The sequence below is a fragment of the Euphorbia lathyris genome, chromosome 4 (assembly GCF_963576675.1).
Source record: "Euphorbia lathyris chromosome 4, ddEupLath1.1, whole genome shotgun sequence".
Classification (NCBI taxonomy): Eukaryota; Viridiplantae; Streptophyta; class Magnoliopsida; order Malpighiales; family Euphorbiaceae; genus Euphorbia; species Euphorbia lathyris.
In genome coordinates, this window is record NC_088913.1 from 55,536,725 (window position 1) to 55,557,211 (window position 20,487).

At 38.2% G+C, this 20,487-nt stretch overlaps 2 protein-coding genes across 4 annotated transcripts; both read right to left on the minus strand.

Annotated features, from left to right (window-relative positions):
- Positions 1–1,383: 1,383 nt before the first annotated feature.
- On the minus strand, positions 1,384–4,346 carry LOC136226622 (protein MAINTENANCE OF MERISTEMS-like). The gene is made up of 5 exons (XM_066015209.1): positions 4,032–4,346; positions 3,206–3,464; positions 2,158–3,113; positions 1,666–2,076; positions 1,384–1,570 (listed from the first exon to the last, which is right to left on the minus strand). Exons 1-5 carry the CDS (start codon positions 4,074–4,076, stop codon positions 1,442–1,444), a joined length of 1,800 nt encoding a protein of 599 aa, XP_065871281.1. The 5' UTR covers positions 4,077–4,346; the 3' UTR covers positions 1,384–1,441.
- Positions 4,347–7,950: 3,604 nt separating this feature from the next.
- Positions 7,951–11,461, minus strand: LOC136226623 (uridylate kinase PUMPKIN, chloroplastic-like). 3 transcript variants are annotated; one of them, XR_010687799.1, is made up of 9 exons: positions 10,625–11,461; positions 10,218–10,350; positions 10,021–10,074; positions 9,819–9,910; positions 9,422–9,657; positions 8,795–8,959; positions 8,415–8,532; positions 8,161–8,201; positions 7,951–8,057 (listed from the first exon to the last, which is right to left on the minus strand). XR_010687799.1 is itself a non-coding variant. In XM_066015210.1 (8 exons), exons 1-7 carry the CDS (start codon positions 11,443–11,445, stop codon positions 8,435–8,437), a joined length of 1,599 nt encoding a protein of 532 aa, XP_065871282.1. In that variant the 5' UTR covers positions 11,446–11,461; the 3' UTR covers positions 7,951–8,201; positions 8,415–8,434. The 3 variants fall into 3 exon arrangements, 1 of the variants encoding a protein (XP_065871282.1); XR_010687798.1 differs by having other exon boundaries at positions 8,139–8,201; XM_066015210.1 differs by having other exon boundaries at positions 7,951–8,201.
- Positions 11,462–20,487: the final 9,026 nt, after the last annotated feature.

Here is a 20,487-nt window from a genome sequence, read left to right on the forward strand (position 1 = left end):
TGCTGCTGTAATGTTTTTCGGATACCTGGATGGAAATAACTCTACTTTTTGTGGTACTATTTTACCAGTGTATGCCCCTTCCACTGCTACAAGACCAGAACGAGAGATCTGCATAGCTCATTTGGGTACGCACTGTCGCCACTATATTCGTTTAAATTTATCTCCTAATTTTCCAGTCCCTCATGTAATAGAATGGTGGAAGGGGCACCATGAACGTAGCGTTGAAGGGTGGGATCGCATTTATGCAGCTAGGACAGCACAATGGACAAGACTGGTTCAACTTAGATCTGGATAGCTTTATATGAGTTACAGGTTGATTCTGATAGATTCTGGATAACAAACAATTGCTGTTTCGATTCAGTTTTGTTCATTCGAGTTACATGTTGTGTCTGTATTGTGTCTGTAATGATTCTGTATTGATCTATATTGATCTGGATAGCTTTATATGAGTTACAAGTTGATTCTGATAGATTCTGGATAACAAACAGTTGCTGTTTCGATTCAGTTTTGTTCATTTGAGTTACATATTATGTCTGTATTGTGTCTGTAATGATTCTGTATTAATCTGTATTGATCTGGATAGCTTTATATGAGTTACAGGTTGATTCTGATAGATTTTGGATAACAAACATTTGCTGTTTCGATTCAGTTTTGTTCATTCGAGTTATATGTTGTGTCTGTATTGTGTCTGTAATGATTCTGTATTGATCTGTATTGATCTGGATAGCTTTATATGAGTTACAGGTTGATTCTGATAGATTCTGGATAACAAACAGTTGCTGTTTCGATTCAGTTTTGTTCATTCGAGTTACATGTTGTGTCTGTATTATGTCTGTAATGATTCTGTATTGATCTGTATTGATCTGGATAGCTTTATATGAGTTACAGGTTGATTCTGATAGATTCTGGATAACAAACAGTTGCTGTTTCGATTCAGTTTTGTTCATTCGAGTTACATGTTGTGTATGTATTATGTCTGTAATGATTCTGTATTGATCTGGATAGCTTTATATGAGTTACAGGTTGATTCTGATAGATTCTGGATAACAAACAGTTGCTGTTTCGATTCAGTTTTGTTCATTCGAGTTACATGTTGTGTCTGTATTGTGTCTGTAATGATTCTGTATTGATCTGGATAGCTTTATATGAGTTACAGGTTGATTCTGATAGATTCTGTTTAACAAATAGTTGCTGTTTCGATTCAGTTTTGTTCATTTGAGTTACATGTTGTGTCTGTATTGTGTCTGTAATGATTCTGTATTAATCTGGATAGCTTTATATGAGTTACAGGTTGATTCTGATAGATTTTGTTTAACAAATAGTAATTAACAGTACTAAAATATCAAGTACATAATAAAAGATATTATCTGACTGCCAAAAAATACTAAAATGCCAACATCCATATACTTATAATAAAAAGTACTAAAAACACAACCACAAATCACTTGGCCGAATTCCAAGCATCCAAAATCTGGTCGTACGAATGTCTCCACTCAGCCGCAACATCCTCATCAAGAAGGTTCATCGCGTCCAATGCACCTTCTCCCCAGTTAACCCAATGGCTAACCCACTAGCAAAAGAAATAACCCAAAATTAATAAATATCACTTCATTTAATTTCATTCTGATAATTGTAAATAAATTGATTAACAATTAAATTACGTACCACTTCGTTGTTCGAGCGAGTATGAATAACGGGTCCGGGTGCAGGCATATCCGGTAGTAGCTGAGGGTGTGAATGCAGACAGTACCACGGCATGTACTGCTCCTCACATTCCGAAGGAGTCCGTGCAAGAGTGAACCGAGACAATATCAGCATGCAAGCCTTGGGAAACGAGGTCCAAAGATCCTCCGCCATATCGACGGGCACTTCTACCCGATACTTCAAGCTGGACCAAGGATGTACGGACTTCAACGGCCTCAAGATCGGTCGGGGTATGTTCTGCACGTAACCTAGCTGGCGCATGCATCTCCCCGGCATGTACGGCTCAATCACATCTCTGTAACGTATCCATCCGGCGTATATCGTCCTAGGGGTATGCGTAATGACATCAGGACCATACGACATCCACATCACCTACAGACGTATACAACAACATTAACATGAAAATAATACAAGTAAATGAATTTGGATTTTATAATTAAATTGAAATTGCACCTCATCAGCAGTCAATCTATCAAGCCGGACACGATATGATTTCAGTCGATCCCCACTCTTCTCCAACGGTATAGATGGCCACATGCAAGCCCTCGGCATCGCTGAATCCAATGTGACTCCCTCCCGCTGAGGCCTGAAGCACGGGAAGTACTCATAAATCCATGCCTGAAGCAGTGTCAGACAACCCATGATCTGCCTGCAGTCTCCTCTACTAGCAATACCTAGATGACGGTATAGATATGTTAGTGCAGATGAGCCCCATGAGAGTCCAATGGCTCCAGATACAGAGTCCTGTACCTCCAACAGACAAGAAGGTCGAATGCGGTCTCCACTCTTGTCCACGAACAATGTGCAACCGAGCATCAAAAACGTCCAAGCAGTAGCCTGTGCATCAGCAATCCGATCTCCTTGACAATAATCCAGGACGGAAGCCGCTCGTATACCGCCATTAAAGTAGTGACCCTTCTGCAACTCCTCCCGAGTCATACCAAACAACTCCATCACACAAGACTGAAGCTCCTCAACACTCGCATCAGCAGTCACCATAGCCCCATCGATGGGGATGCGCAAAATCTGCCACACATCATGCAACATAATGCTCATCTCACCAAACGGCATGTGAAATGATGATGTGTCTGGCTGCCACCGCTCTACAAAAGCCGCAATCAGGGGCGCATCGATGTGGCCATACATGATATTGGGTAAATAGGACAATCCAGTTGACTCTATACGCTTCTGGATCTGTTGAGAAGCACCACCGTACCATACACACAGCTTCCCACAGTATAATGATCGTGTCTGACACCTGAGGAGGCCCCTATCCTGTCCGCTCCAAATAGCAGTGGCAATATGTCCCAGGAAGCTCGGGATCATAAGACCATCAGATGGACCCCCAGGAACCGGGCTCTTCACGATCCAGTCATCCTCCACATCACTCCTCGAGCGCTTGCTGCTACCTGAAATTACAGTAAACTCATTTATTATATTCGTATATTTTATAATAATCACGAATAAATAACATAATAATAAGTAAATTTAAATTTCTCACCCGAAGACGACCCTGCTGTAGAAGCAAAACGTCCGCCAGGACCCCTCGGTATGGTCTTAGTAGGTACTCGCACAGAGGATGAACTCTGAGGAGGCATAGAGTCATCTCCGTCCATCTCTACAGCATCCGCCATCTCCTCCGGCTGTGCCCTCTGGGCATCCCCCATCAATATCTGGTCTTCCCGTTCCCTCCGGGCAGAGGCAGTCACAACATGTGACCTTGTATGTCTCTTTCCAGAACGGTTCTCAGCAATATCAGCCTGTAAAAACCAAAAACATTTTACATTTATAAGCAAATAACGTATTTTTATTTAAATATACTCAATTTCTCGTTTTTCGATTTTTTTAATACTTGGGCATTGCCATAGGCCGGGTCGAACCAAGTTATTTAAAAAAAACAAAATTTCGGGCCTAATTTGGCCTAAACAGAGCGCCGCAACCGTCCGGCCGCTGGGCTGAACGGTTGCGGCGCTCGTGTCGGCCTTACGGCGGAATGGGCAGCGCGCACCGTTCCGCCTTACGGTGGAACGGATGCGCCGCTCGTTCCGTCGTAAGGCGGAACGAGCACGACCATCGTTCCACAGTACGGTGGAACGATTGCGCCTTTCGTTCCACCGTACTGTGGAACGACGTCGCCGTTCGTTCCACCTAAAGGTGGAATGAACGGCCGTGCCGTTTCCACCTCGGGTGGAATGGACAGTTCGTCCGTTCCACCCTTAGCGGAAACGGCACAAGGAGTCCGTTTAGGGTAAAATTCATACGGGTTTCGCCTCTGATTCGGAGGCGGAACCCGTGATTTCTGAATAATTTTTTAAAAAAAAACTTACCGGAGATTTCATGAAGCCTTTACCCGCTCCTGGCTTTGGCGGCATGTTGTTTTAGGTCGGGTTTTTTGAAAAACCAAAAAGCTAGAGAGGATTTGAGAGGATTTGAGATTTTTGATTTTTTGAGTTTAAATTATGAGAAGGGCATAATTGTCAAAATAGTGCGGTAGGTGGAAAAAATATTGTGGTAAATAGCAGCCCACTTTTTTTATTGTTTTATTTTTTTATTTTTTTATGTTCCGTGCATAGAATAGGTAAAATTCCTCTTTTAGGTACAAATGTCCTTATCTTTCTTGAGGGTAATGAGGAGCAGTTGAGAGTAATTATGGATATTCTGGATTGTTTTTGGTCGGCCTCTGGGCAGAAGCTTAATATCCAGAAATCTAGGATGATGTGCTCTAAGAATATGAATCAGAGAGTCTGTAAGAGATTAAGTGATCTCTCAGGTATTCCTCTTACTGATTCTCTTGGGAAGTATCTGGGCGTTCCCCTCCACAGTGAGCGTGTGTCTAAAGGCTCCTTCAAAGAGACTTTGGATAAAGCTAATTCGAAGTGTGCCACTTGGAAAGCCAAGACTCTGTCTCTCGCTGGCCGCCTCACGTTAATTCAATCTGTTAATTGTGCTGCTCCCAATCACATCATGCAGGCTTGTAAGCTTCCGGATCCTGTGCTTAATGATCTTGACAAGATTAACCGTAGGTTCCTGTAGGGGGAAGCTGCGGAGGGTAGGAAGATCCATCTTGTGCCTTGGAGTGAGGTTTGCCAGCCTAAAGATTCTGGGGGTCTGGGTATTAGGAAAGCAAAGGACAATAATAAAGTTTTATTAATGAAACTCCTTTGGCGTATGTGGCAAAACCCCTCATCTCTTTGGGTTCGCCTCCTTTGTGGTAAGTATCGGAAAGACAAAATATTCGGGGGCCCGAAAGAGAGAGTTGCTAATTGTTCCTTCCTCTGGAAAGGACTTAGTGCTGTGTTTGATGAGTTCTGCTCGGGAGTTGGCTTGGAGGTGGGGAATGGTAAGTCCATTAGTTTCTGGTTTGATAACTGGATTGGGGATAAACCGTTAATTGAGGTGTGTTCTTCCCCCCCGCCTAGTGATATACGCAACTGGAGGATAGCCGATGTGGTTGACTCGGAAGGGGACTGGATCTGGTCAAAGTTTGATACTTTCTTTAGCCTTGAGACTCTCCTTAGAATGCGGGGAGTGAAGGTGAGTAATCAAGAGGAAGACTTGGATAGGCACTGCTGGGCGCTGACTAACAATGGAGTTTATTCTTGCAAATCGGCCTTTGAAGCTTTCTCTCTCTTTAGATCTGATCCTCCCTCAGATGTGTGGAAGTCGATTTGGACCCTTAAAGTTCCTTTCCGTATTAGGAGTTTCCTGTGGCTGGGCGTTAAGGACAGGCTTCTTACTAATTCGGATAGGCACAGAAGGCACTTGGCTGATTCTGGAGCTTGCAGTAGATGCAGAGGCCATGTTGAGACTTTGTGCCATGCTCTTAGAGATTGCTCTAATAGTAAAGAGGTTTGGAGGAAAATTCTCCCACACCATATTTTCTCTTCCTTCATGGCACATTCTGAGGTCAACTGGTTCTCTGATGGTGTTAGAGGAAAGTTGCTTCCATACATGGAGCATGGTGACATTTTCTTTGCTATTATCTGTCACCAAGTTTGGAAATGGAGAAACGAGGAGATTTTTGGAGATAAAACTGTTTTTATGACAAACTTAGCTGATTTCTTCTCGAAAAAACTTTTCTCTATTATCGATAGTTTCAAAGGAGAGTCCCTTGCCAGAGCCTCTCAGTGTTGTGATGTCCATCTCGTGGGATGGAGCAGGCCAAGAGAGGGGGTTGTGAAGCTGAATACTGATGGTTCCTGCCTCAGTAACGGTAAGATTGCGGCTGGAGGTGTGCTTAGAGATGCAGGGGGCGCCTGGCTTTCTGGGTTCTCCCAGAATTTAGGGTTGAGTTCTTCCTTTTCTGCGGAGCTCTGGGCTATTCTTACTGGAATCAATCTTGCTAAAAGGCTGGGTGTTAAGAGGCTCTCTGTGGAGTCTGATAATTTGGAAGCAATCAAAATGATTTCTGAGAATCATTCTATGGGTCTTAACAGTCGCAACCTCATCAAAGCTATTAAAAGGCTTTACTCCTCCTTTGAGTTCGTAGAGTTCAGACACATTTTTAGAGAGCAGAATCGTGTTGCTGATCGCTTGGCGGCGGCGGGCCATGAAGGGACGTTAGGCGTTACTACCCTTCCTGTTTCCCCTAGTTTCATCTCTCCTCTTCTCTTAGAAGATAGGATTGGGGTTAGCTTCCCTAGGCTAATTCCTGGGTAGTTTGTTGTTGTTCGTTTTTCTTTTCCTTTTCTACCAAAAAAAAAAGAAAAATAAATATATAACATTTTATTGTTGAGTGAAATTAGACCAGCTCTAGTGTATCCAATTTGATTTTAACTTTTCATCAATTGCTTGTATCACTACGGAGGTTGTTCACAAATTTGATGTGTTATCAAGTTTGGTAACATAATTAAATTATTTTTTTATCTTACAAAATTTTAAAATAACAACTCATTTTAATAGGATGTTATTTTAGTTTCTTACTCGTACTATGTGGCACCAAGAAATTACAAATTTTGTAATTTGCATTAATTACAACTTTTTGCATTAATACCAAATTGAAATTATTTTGCATAACATATATGAGTAAAACTTATGATCTATGAATAAGTTTTATAACTAGTCGAAAACTAGTGCGATGCACGAGACATGAAACTTTTATAAATTAAATAAATAAATAAATTGACATATTTACTTTAAAGTAATTTTATAGCATGCTATGAATTTTTTTTATATTATGTATATTTGAAATTAATATATATTTTTTTATTGATAATTCAAATTAAATTAATTTTGAAAATAATTGATTAATTTTTTTATAGAATTTTAATTAAAGGTGAATGATTTATTTATTTTTACAAAATTCAATAATTTGTACTTTTTACTAATTTTAATACATTTTCATATTTTTTTATAACTGGAATTCCGTAAAAAATAATAATAATAAAATAGAAGATTAATTAAGAAATATATTAAAATATAATAAAAAACTAAAAATTGAATTAAACTACAATTAAAATTAAATATTATATTTACGATACAAAAGAATTACAATCCATGTTAAATAAAAGTTGAATTAAACTACAATTAAAATTAAATATTATATCTACGATACAAAAGAATTACAATTTATGTTAAAATGGAAACAACATAAATATATTATGTTGAAGTTTAATCGTGGACGAGGTAGATCAAATAAAAAAGTGGACGAAAAATGGAATGTTGAAGTTGTTGCAAGCACATGTGAACATTAATTGTAAACTGAAGGATAACAACAAAAAAAAAAAGCTACAAATGTTGTAACTGGTGAGGTACGCATGTTTTGTTTTTCATGTTGAGTTAATAAGTCCTTTTAAGAAAATTCATAAGATAATATGATGTTTTCAAAATAGAGGGAGACAATTAACTTTTATGGACAAATAAATAGAGGCTAAAGATGTATTAGGGCTTTTAAAATATTACAACATTCTTTTAATAATAAAATTGCTTTTAAATTGAAAAGGAGTGAAAAACATAACATAAAAATAGACCCAACCGAATCCAATTTTAGTGTTTGATGAGTTGAGTTAGTTTTATCAACAAATCCATCAGTTGTTTCTTGTTTTAATAGGATGACTTGGACTAAAACCAATCCATAGGTTGCTGGATTTAATGGAATGGATTGGAACTCAAAAGTTACAAATTAATCTATTGTATCTTTATAATAAACTTTAAGCAAGAAGCTCAAGAGGCCTTGGGTGAAATTCAGAAGACCCTTGATGTATTCAAGCCAACATCATAAAGAGATGTTTTAATTCCAGTTTACCATGATTAAATATAATAATTTTATTGACATCATAAGCTTACACTGTACAGTTTTCTTTTTCTTTGACATTTTCCTTTGCCATGGATGCACAACAATTCAAGACTGCACACTACAAACAGCCCAAAGTACGAGATTAGAAACCTTTTTAAGAATTCATAAACCAGGCAAGCTATCAACAAAGTGAGCGTACATGACATGAAAGCTTCTTCTACCTCCTTTTAAGAATTCATAATCTCTCCAGAGATGCTGATTGCTGCAATACACATATTTTCTTTATTTAATAATATGAACATGATATTAAAACATAAAATGGTAACCTGAGTCTTGTTTAAATGAACATATATGGACGAGGGGAATCTCGTTCAAATTGGGTATGTCATCAGAAACTTAAATTTAAAATTATGGGAGTTTTTACGACATGAACTGAAACTAATTGGAAATTTAACACCACATTTGAATGTGTTACCGTATAAACGTTGCTGCAAACTAACTAATCCCTCCTGCTTGATCAATCAAAGTACCAACTTGGTTTCCGCATAATGCTCTTGAAATATTACCAGGCTCAAGCAAATTGAAGATTACAACTACAAGGATAACACGTAGATACATGTTTTATCAGTATACTAGGGACAGGGAGAATTGGAATAGAATAGGTATTGAAGTACATGAACCAAATATACAATTAAAAAAAACGAAGCAGAGGAGCGCTTACAAACTGTGCCAAGTACATGGGCCAATTTATAAATTTGACCAACTAAAAAGGGCCAAATATACTTTTTTTCAATAAGAATTAAGGAAGAGATTTATAGTGCAATCAGAAAACAAATGGAGAAGTAGATCACAAACCAGGAATTCCGTTCTCCTCACAATACGTAATTGCCATTATATCCATGAAAGTAACTCCCCTGGCAACCACATCTCTGAAAGATATGTGTTCCAGTAAAACATTGCTAGAGCGACAATCATAGATTCCATCAACATTTGTACCTTTGAGTAGTACATCTGCATTAACTGGTAAAAACAGATATCATCATAAAAAAGTTCCAAAACAAAGCCTCATCCAGAAACTAACAGCTATGTTGAACGGAAATGGACACAAAAATACATACAGGGATATATTATAGAATTTTGAAATTATCAAAATGCATTTATAGATTTTTTAAGTATAAAATGGAAAATATTAGCTTTCTCATTCTGAAAACTCGAAGAAAATGATTTAGAAAAAAATTGAGGATTTCATGTGATGTGAACCATGATGAACTGATTGAAAGATTGTTTAATGCAATGATCAGTTTGTGAAACACAATTTAATTTTAAGAAATTGAGTTTCCGATTTTCTTAGGGGATAGACACATGACCTTTCACGAAGTATAATTTTCTGATAGTTTCAGAAGTTGAAATGTTTCTGTGAAAACTAGTTTCCATGGAACATATAGACTAACAGTATACATTAAGGGCAAAGTAAGGTAATACTCTCAGAAGCCCTTAGAGCTGCAGCAGTATCAGTGGTGAATAGTGGATTTCCAGCACCAGCACCAACACCACCAAATATGACAACTCTTCCTTTCTCAAGATGTCGGATGGCTCGTTGCCTGCTATAAGGTTCAACTAACTCTGGCATTGAAAATGCACTTTGCACACGGGTCTGAATACCCTGCTTCTCTAGAGCAGACTGAACCAATATAGAATTCATCACTGTTGCCATCATACTGACATGACATCATTAGTTACCATAGTCAAAACCCAGAAAAAGCAAAACTTATGCTCAAATGCAGCCTAGTAAACTGAAGTCTAATATACATGCCGATTTTAAAAGGAAAAAGAGTCTAAACTCAAAAATCTTTAGGTTTTGAATTAATAAATAAGTTACCCAATCTGGTATGCTGTTGGTCTCTCTAAGCCAGTGGCAGATATCCAGGAGTCCCCACAAAAAAAGTTACGACCTCCAACAACAATTGCAACCTGCAGTAGAAAATGCTCCTGTTCAAATCTGTGACAAACCAACTATATATATATATATATATATATATATATATATATATATATATATGACAAAAGGGACTAGGCAATACCTCTAGCCCAAGGCGGCAAGCTGTTGCCACTTCCCTTGCAATTTGCATTGCTACCTAATAATGGGGAAAAAGAGTGCTCAGCTTGCAGCTTCCAGAAATATAGACACAACATGCAACTTATAATTTTGAATTTTTCTTTTCCAGTCATGGTAACATGAACAACATATCAACTAGTATAAAACAGATGAAGCTTGCACCTTGGGGTCAATGTTTTGACAGTTTGCAGCCAATGAAGCACCACTAATTTTAAATACTACTCTCCGCCATCTTAAATTAAGCACCGGTTTAGGTTTCAGGTTATTTGCAAAAACAGCATTGCTGGATGAATATCTGCATAAAAGAGATTCAAGGAATTTAATTAGAACATGGAATATCAACACAGCATTTATCAGTAACTATGATTTGAATTTCTAACTCACTATTAGACAGAAAATTTAGATTTGAACATTCAACATGAAACCATCATAGGATATTCATTTTCCAGATCATATCTCAATATATCATTAATTAGTACCAAAAAGAAAAATTCACTGAGAAAAGAAAAAACAATCGGCAATGATGAAAATAAAATCCAGACACTACCAAATACTGCCGAATTGAATACCTCTTAATTTGCTTAGGCATCATATTTGCATTTCTATCACAATCATTCTCTCCACTCCCAACGGTCTTAGTATTATAAGAATTTCCCATAATAGCTTCAATCTGCTTAAACCAATGCCAACTAGTGCTGTTCCCAAATCCCCCGCCATTAATGTTAATCCTCTGGAACTCTACTTTATATCGTTTCTTCAAATTATCAATCTTGTTTTTACACTGTTCCACGCTTTTCTTGTTATTACTCCCTCCTCTCTCGCTCACCGCCTCCGCCACCTCCTCCCAATCTCTCCCTCTCAGATTCCCTCTGTTCAGCTGATTATACTTCTCCATGTACGCCTCCAGCAGACACGATATTGCTGTGTCGCTCCATTCTTCCCGGTCCTTCCTATAATCAGAGCGGTAATCGACGGCGTTTGCGTTGATGTTCGATTCCGATTCGCCTATGCCATTTGGCTTTTGCCTTTTGTTGGTGTTTCCGCTATTATGGTAATAGTGGTGGTGGTGCTTCAAAGACGGTGTGGTTAGGGCTCCCGATCCGGATTTGTCCTGCTCGGAATCTGCGTAGGAAGCGTAGTAGTCTCCGCCACTGACAGATTCGGCATTAGGGAGTCGGGTTGGCGCGTGGGTGTCGTTGATGAGAGGAAAGTCGTCTGTGGCCATGAGGGAAAAGAAAGGGGAAAAAAAAAAGGGAAAGAGAGACGACGTTAGATTAGAGTGACGGAGAAGTGAAGAGAGTGTGACGGAGTTTGCAGCTTTTGGTGTTGCTAAGCGGAAGCTGGTCTGAATGGGGCAACCCGGGGGGACCGTTCTCCGTGAAACCCACATAAACGGAAAATTCTCAAAATGATCATCCATTAATACGGAAATAGCGACAATTTATTCTCGTTGTCAAAATCTGAACAGAGTCAACAACAACAATCTCACCCTAAAATTTACCAAACAATAAAAAAATAAAAAATCCAGTAAAATATTGGGTACACAATGGGTAGTGTACCCGCGGGTACCCGGCACTACCCGACCCTAATGGGACTATTCGTACCCTGTATAAAAGGGTATGAGAAGGGTATGAGATCAAAATAATTATCCGTTAGGGTAATGGGACGGGTATGGGAATACCCCCAGGGTACTCGGTACCCGTTACCCGTCATAATTATTTTATATATTAAAAAAATTATTGTTTTTTAGATGTTATATTTGAGATTTTAAACCCCAACTTTTTGTTTTTCAACCATTGAGTGATACAATTAAGCTACTTATTCTTATTAATTAAGGTTCAATTTGTTCAATTTTTAGATAAATGATTTATTAAATTTATACTTTGTTAAATTTGTAATATTTTTTATTTTATTTATTGATTCTTAACGGGTAAGGGTATCCGTGGGTACCCGCGAATTAAATGGGAAGGGTATGGGATGCAAAAATATACCCTAACTATGGGACGGATACGGGTAATTAAAAAATAAACGGATAAGGGTTTGGGATTGACACTACCCGCGGGTACCCTACCCGTTGCTATCCCCACTAGTCAATCCAATAAAATACTGATAAAGAAAATTTTGAAGGGTTTTTTTTTCTTTTTCTGAGTTTACACATTTAAAAAAAATACGTTATATAAAAAATAATCAATCATATGAATTTCTTAGTTAATTCTCATATATTAATTTACAACTTAAATATAACAGTTTGGGAATATCTCTCTATCATTTCATATTCTCTATAACTTTAACGAGCCCGTTAACGGACGTCCCGGGGCGCTAGATAAAAAAAATAATTGTCATTAATTGCTACATTAAAAGAATAAATAAAAGGATGTCATTATTGATCATTAATTTTTTTTTTTTTTTTTTGATCGGAAAAGGGATAATAGATTAATGAGTAGAATTGTCAATACAAACTAAAGGTCAAACAACTGCTGGGTAATCTTCAATGAGAAAAATTGGAGCTTCTAAATCCAAGGCCCAAGAAGCTAAAGAATGTGCTACTCTATTACCATCTCTAAGAACGAAATTGAAAATACAAGAAGTGAAATTAGAGCTAAGACGACGCACTTCCTGATAAGAGGTAAAAAGAGATGATATAGGGAAGCTATTGGAGTTAATAGTATCAATTGCAACCTTCGAATCTGATTCAAGAATAACAGAGTAGAACGAGCAATCAATTGCAAACCCCAAAGCTTGTATAATAGCATGAACTTCAGCTTCTTCCACAGAGAGACAAGGATTAATAGGAATACCCGCAGAAGCTAATACCTGACCCTCCGAGTCCCTAATAATCAGTCCAACCCTACAAATCTGGCCATTATCCCTCCATGTGGCATCGCAATTGATTTTCACAACACCGGCGGAGGGGGGACACCAAATTTTTTTAGGATCACAGATAGAAATATTAGGAGCATCAAAAGGACAAGTAGTAGAGTTAAGACCAGTAGCTTGTTGAAATTCCAAGAAAAAATTATGAGCCTTATCCAGTAAAAGAGGGGGATCAAACCATTGTGTATCGTGACTCCAAGTGTTTCTCCGAAACCAAACGAACCAAGCAATAACAAGCACTTGAACCATTTCATCTTCACTAAGTCTCGCCAACAGCAGCTCAAATAGATCAAGGAAAGACCGAGCGCACAGCTTGTCAAGGCGCAAAGGGAGAGCTGCGCGCTACCAGACTAGCTGTACACTCGGGCAACGAATCAGGCAGTGCAGGACATCCTCCGAGGCAGACCAGCAGCAGGGACAGCGTGGGTCAGCAGGGACGCCACGACGATGAAGCTCGGCAGTGGTGGGCAGCAGATTCTTCAGGCATTTCCAAGTGAAATGCAGCACTTTTGGTGGAGCTTTCAGTTTCCAAAGGGATTTGAAAGGTGAGGAGGAAGGTGTGGAGGAAGACGCCGTCAGTGTACCTGCAAAACGAACACCCTGAATTAGAAAATAACAGGTCTTCACCGAGAAGACCCCTCTCCGTGTCTCACTCCAGTACACTTCATCTTCCCCTCCATCCCTAGGCAATTTCAGCTTAAGGATCTCTAAAACATCGGATGGGACAAAAACGACATCAAGTAGAGGCTTATTCCAAGAACTAGCATCATCATTAATAAGATCAGCCACCACCATTGGTTTGGGATCTATAAGAGAGACAAGAGGCTTTTTTGAGTTCAAGGACGGGATCCAATTGTCTCTCCAAATATTAATTTTATCCCCATTACCAACTCTCCACACCAACCCTAATTTGAGGTACTCCATCGCGTCACAACCGCCCTTCCAAAAGTAACTAGGAGCCCGCCCCTTAACAGCTTCGAGGAAGTCAGATTCCGGGAAGTATTTAGCTTTCAAAATTCTAGCAATCAAAGAATTAGGATTCTATATCAATCTCCACCCCTGCTTAGCTAGTAGAGCCAAATTAAAATCTCTGAGCCATCTGAACCCCATGCCACCAGCCTCTTTTGCCCCACACATTTTGTCCCAAGCTAACCAGTAGATATGGCGCTTCTTCTCAGATCCTCCCCACCAGTATCTGCTAATCAGACTATGAATCTCTGCACAATCAGACTCAGTGAAGAGAAAACAAGACATAAAGTACTGAGGAATGGCCTGGATAACTGATTTGATTAGGATCTCCTTACCAGCACTAGATAAGAACCTTTCCCCATACCCATGAAGCTTACTCCGGATACGATCAATGACTGAGGCAAAGACCACCTTCTTCGATCTGCCAATGATAGTGGGAAGACCTAGATATTTTGGGAAGGCTCCCGTCTCAACAACTCCCAAGTAGGATGCGAGTTCAGCCTTTCTCTGATCAGGGACCCCTTTGCTAAAGAAGATCTCAGATTTCGTGAAGTTGATCATTTGACCTGAAGCTTGCTCATACTCAAACAATAAGGATTTAATGATGTCAATTTCAGCTCTATTTGCTCTACCAAAGATCAGCGAATCATCTGCGAAGAAAAGGTGAGACACTCTAGGAGCATTGGTACTAACTTTCACACCATGTAAAGAACCTATTGCTTCTGCTCTTCTGATCCGGGCTGATAAAGCTTCGGCACAAAGAAGGAACAAATAGGGAGATATAGGATCTCCTTGTCTTAGACCTCTAGAGGGCTGGATGAACCCTTTAGGTTGACCATTGATCAAGAAGGACATAGAGACAGTAGAAACACACATCATTATCAAATTAGTGAAATGAGCTGGGAATCTCATCTTTTCCAAAACTCTTCGCAAGAAACACCATTCAATGCGATCATAAGCTTTACTCATATCTAATTTTAGAGCAAAATTACCCCTGACACCTTTCAGACGGGTTTTCATACTATGGAAAGCTTCAAAAGCAATGATAGCATTATCAGTAATAAGGCGACCAGGTACAAAAGCTGATTGAGTATCACAAATTAGGTCAGAGAGCACACTTTTCAACCTATTGGCCAGCACTTTAGAAATTAACTTGTAAAGCACATTGCAAAGAGCTATAGGCCTCAGCTGTTTCATATCACAAGGGTCTTTGCATTTGGGGATAAGAGCAATATATGTATGATTCAATTTATCAGGCATAATTCCAAAGTTTAAGCAATTCAAAACAAGAGAAACCACATCATCACCAACAATATTCCAACAAGACTGGAAAAAGAGAGGAGTCATACCATCAGGCCCAGGGGCCTTATTCAGATACATCTGCTGAAGGGCAAAGAAAACATCTTCACGTCTAAAAGGAGCCGACAACAACTCCTGCTGGTCCGGACTAAGAATAGAATCAATTGCTTCAGCAAAATTTGAAGAGCTAGGTGGGTGAGAAGTCAAAAACAGGTGACTGAAATACTGAGAGACAACACATTCAATATCATCAGCTGTAGAAACCCAGGCCCCACTGTCATCCTTCAATTTCCGAATGGTGTTATTTCTCCTTCTCTGATTAGCCTTTGCGTGAAAAAATGTGGTGTTCCTGTCTCCTGATCTCATCCAGTCGGCTTTAGCTCGCTGCTTCCAAATTAGCTCTTCTTCATCTTCCAATCCTCTAATCTCATAAACCAGCCTATCAATCTCGGGTTTGCAAGAAGGATCAGTCCGACGTTGGAGAGCATCAAGTTCCTTTCTCTTCATGTGAAGCCGACGTGGAACATCACCCAAATTAACTTTGTTCCACTCCATAAGCTTCTCACTGACCCTAGAGATACTGCCCTGAACATCCGAACTACCCCTCCCACTGTGATTCCAAGCTTCTAAAATTACCTCTTTACACGCTTCATGCTTCAACCACATTTGCTCAAACCTGAATTTTCTCCCCCTACTACGCGCCACTGGAGTTCCCAGGGTGTCCAAAAGAATTGGACAGTGATCAGAAGAGAAACGGGGAAGACCAGTAACAGTAGCCTGCCCAAACTTATTCAACCAAGAAATAGTAGCTAAAAAACGATCCAGTTTTTCCCAAATAGCATCGGCTCCAGCACGATTGTTATGCCACGTAAACTCCACACAACCAGCATCAACTTCATACAAATCACACTTCAGAATACAATCATGAAATATAGCCATCTCATTAACACTTCGAACACGGCCCCCTTTCTTCTCAGAGCTATACAAAATTTCGTTAAAATCCCCAAAACAAAGCATCGGATAAGAATCGAAATCAGAAATTCCCTCAATAAGTTCCCAGGTAAGCTTTTTCAAAGAAGATTCAGGCCACCCATACATAGCTAAACCCCTCCAATCCACCACACCATCAATCAACACGAAAAAATAAACACAATGCTTTGAATATCTATTAATTTGAAGATCAATACATTTATTCCAGCCCATAATTAAACCCCCACTCTTACCTACAGCATCAATGAAAAATAAATTAAAATCCCCAAGCATATAAGAAAAATGCTTACAATCACTCTTTCTCAGTCGAGTTTCCATGAGAAAGAAAACATCTGGGCAATTGTCCTTAATAAGGTTCCTAAGAGTGCGAAACGTCCAAGTATTGCCCAGCCCTTGGACGTTCCAACTTAATATTTTCATTGCGAAGGGTGAGCCCGATCGCCGGTGCCCACCCTCTGGTCTGCATGAACATTCTTAAGTTTCTTCACATTGACTGAATTCACATCTTCCCCATCCTTTTCCATCACATCTCTTTTCCTTTTCTCCGGAGACATCTCCTTTCCTCCTCCACGCCCTCCTTTATTTTTGGAGATCCCCCGAGCCGCCTGTTTCATGGTAACTTTCCTCCCTTTCGCCGTCACAACCTGCTGTCCGCCCGCCCCCATAGCAAACTGCAGCTCATTCAAAACCGTAGGCAGGTTGTTAGAGCTAAGAATCTCCAAATTAACCCCCTGCCCATCCATAGCACTACTAGCAGTTTCAGCATCGTCCCCGTCGTGTTCCATAGTAGTTACATGAAGCTGCGATTGTAATTCTTCAACTGCAGTCAAATCCACTATCTGCTTCGTACCCAGCCCTTGTTCTGCTGCTAAACGAGCCGCTTCCGCCTCCTGCCTCATTTTTGCAACCGCAATCTTACCCGTCGCCGCACTCAAAGTCGTAACCACCTCCGGCATCTCATTAAAAAGTTTTCGCGCAGGGTTAGGTCTTCGAATACGAGATAACTCTTCTTTGCTATGCAAACTTTGATGATATTTCCGCTCCTGAAAACCACAATTATAAACCTGAATCCTTATTGGGGTAGCACGCAAAGTTGGTTCATATGGCCAAGAATCCCCTTCCACCACCTTCTCTTTTTCACAGTCTTCATGAACATGCCCTATGATTCCACAATTGTAACAAAAGTTTGGTAATCTTTCATATTTGGCAGCAATCCAGACAATATCACTAGTCCCACTCCTAGCTTTCAATCCACGGACCAAGGGCTTTGTAACATCAATCCGAGTACGAACCCTAATATATTTAGAAGAGATGTCCAAGGTAAATTCATCCACATCCAAAACTTCACCAAATCTGCCTACCAAGCTTCTCATAAGCCCACTTGTACGCCAATTTAGCGGCACATCAATTAACCGAACCCAAAAATCACATAGATTCATGTTAAGCTGAGAGAATTGAGAAATACCTTCGAGATCCGCCATAATGACCAGATTTCGATCATAGTGCCAAGGAGATTCATCAAGCACCTTCTCTTTGTCCTTAGTGGACTGAAATTCAATAACAAAAAGACCATCACCACCATCATTGATCTTGAATCCTTTGTTCGTTTTCCACACTACGTTGAAAGCGTTAGCCATCGCCTTGATATTCGGGGGTTTAGACGATAGCATTCGACCCACAATCTTCCTGGAATTATCAGTCACGTTGTTAATCTCTGCCGTATCAACCACGAAATCAGCCTCCTCCACATCCGTTAATTTCATCTTCCCCCATTTCTTCTCCAATCCTTCCATCGCAATCGGAGATCGAGACACCCACACACGAAAAAGAAAAAGAAAGAAACTGCTCCAGACGAAACGCCGGAGAAAAGAAACGCCACAATCGGCCTAAACCCTAGCTGCGTCGAAGACACTGCAGGGGAACAGAGAACCACATATTAGGGCTAAGAGGTTATTGATTTTTTAGGTTTGATCATTAATTATTTTTTTGACTAATTGATCATTAATCATTTCTTTTGACTAATTAATCATTAATCATTTTTCTTACTAATTGATCACTAATTATTCTATTTTATTCCCACCATAACGTCCCATTCCCTCTATTTTCTATTCCCACCATTTCATCTTCCCTTAGAAATTTTATAATTTTAATTGAAAGATCAAATAAAGTGGTTATTAATTCATTAGAAAAAAGATAATAAATTATAAAAGAGTAAATAAACTTGAGTTTCTCATCATCCCATTTCATCTTCCGTCAAGAAAAAAATCTCATTCCCTCCATAATATTTCCCACTATTTCACCTTCCTTTTGAGATTTTGTTCTTTCAATTGCTGCAGATTTTTTTCCCTTTCAATTTCTGAAGATAAAATGGTGGGAATAGAAAATAGTGGGAATGAGATGTTATGGTGGGAATAAAATAGAGTAATTAATGATCAATTAGTAAAAAAAATGATTAATGATTAATTAGTAAAAAAAAAGATTAATGATCAATAATGACATCCTTTTATTTATTCTTTAAATATAGTAATTAATGACAATTATTTTTCTTATCTAGCGCCCGGGGCGTTCGTTAGCTTTTGCCTAACTTTAATTATCTTTCTTAATTTTTAAGGTAGGAGTCTATTCATACACGTTTTAAATTCTTTTTTTTTCTTTGTTTACAGGTGAGTAAAATATTTTCGTATTTATTTAAGCATCTAATCAATTTTCTCATTTTTTTTTGTTATCGTCTATTTATTTCTTTTGTCAATTAACTTGTATGATCATAATCGTTGATGCGAAAATGACAAATATATACTTTAATTCTTATGAGACTAGAAACTCAATAAGTTTCATTTTGTTATTTTTAGATTTTAAAATAAGAATTGGTTTTGTAGTTATTAGTATTTTTTATCACCAAATTTGTTTGGATTTACATGTACATAATAACTTCTTTAATTTTATAGATATTAGTTTCGGTGGAACTTCATCACTCCATCATTAAGTGAGTTTTTTTTATTGTTTTATAATGAAACAATTTTTTATGACTTTGAATTTTTCCATGCTTGAAATCGAATGTGCTTATCTTTCTAAAAACTTACAGTTTTTTTTTATCTTAATAATTTTGCATCTCCGTAATTATCTAAACTCTTCAAGTTTTTGGGTTGTCTTCGATTTACGGGTGGAGAGTGGAGCCTAATTAATTAGAATGCGATTTGTTTCAATATAATTTGATTATTGAAAAGTTTTTCAAATAGTAGGACACTTGATAGATAAAACAAAGATTTTAAAAGTGAGATAATCGAGTTTTAACTCTTTTGGATTGAAAGAGAATACAGAAATAGTTTAATTTTTCTATGAAAAAAATAAGGGGTTTTCATTTCCTCCTTTTTTTTTTACAATCCAAGTCTATTTTTATGTGTATTATATGCTCCTTCAGTTTTAATCTAATTTATTGTCTTGGTTGAAATACAAGGGATTGCTTTCAAAGTTTAATCTTTTCTACAAATTAATAGATATTGCACTACTTTTGGTTTGTTTTGATTATGACTTTTATATTTATTTATGGAGTGAATAAAAGCTTTTGAGTTATATGACTGATGATATATAGTAAGTAATAACTTTGATAAATCAGCCATTAGATTTTAACAATTTGTATTATAATTTGCACGGATATGGAGCACTACTCTATAAATTTCAAAGCTAGCCTATAGATTGAAAGGGCTAACAAAGATCTCTCTCGATCGGTAAGCTCTCTCATGAGAATTGTTATTTGCACGAGAAGGATTGATATGTTGCTGGAAAAATTTCTTACATTTGCAACAAAATAGTTTAAATTCTCTCTCAATAATCAATTGTTAATACTCTCAAATCTACTAGAATGTAATCAAGTTAAATTAAACGTCGAAAATTTACAGCACATATATGATCTACTAGAAGAACATGTTTTTATTTTTATTTATTTTTTTAATTTTGTTAAAAACGACATTGTGATTTACACAGTTAGCAAAGAAAATGAATTTGACCAACACTATTTAACATGTCATCTAGTTAATATGATACAACATCTGGTTAGCATGTCACGTCAGCAAAGATCAATACTATATTTTATCTCGTAATCAAAGTCTAACAAATCTACATGTTATGTCTTCATAGTCAAACTTATTCTTTTGGCTAAGTTACATCTATGGCCACTGAACTTTACCTATTTTAACATTATGGCCACTGAACTTCAATTCTTAACGATATGACCACTGTATTTTACACTTTTTAACACTGGTGACCACTTAACACCTCAAAATAACCGTTGACGGCCTCAAAA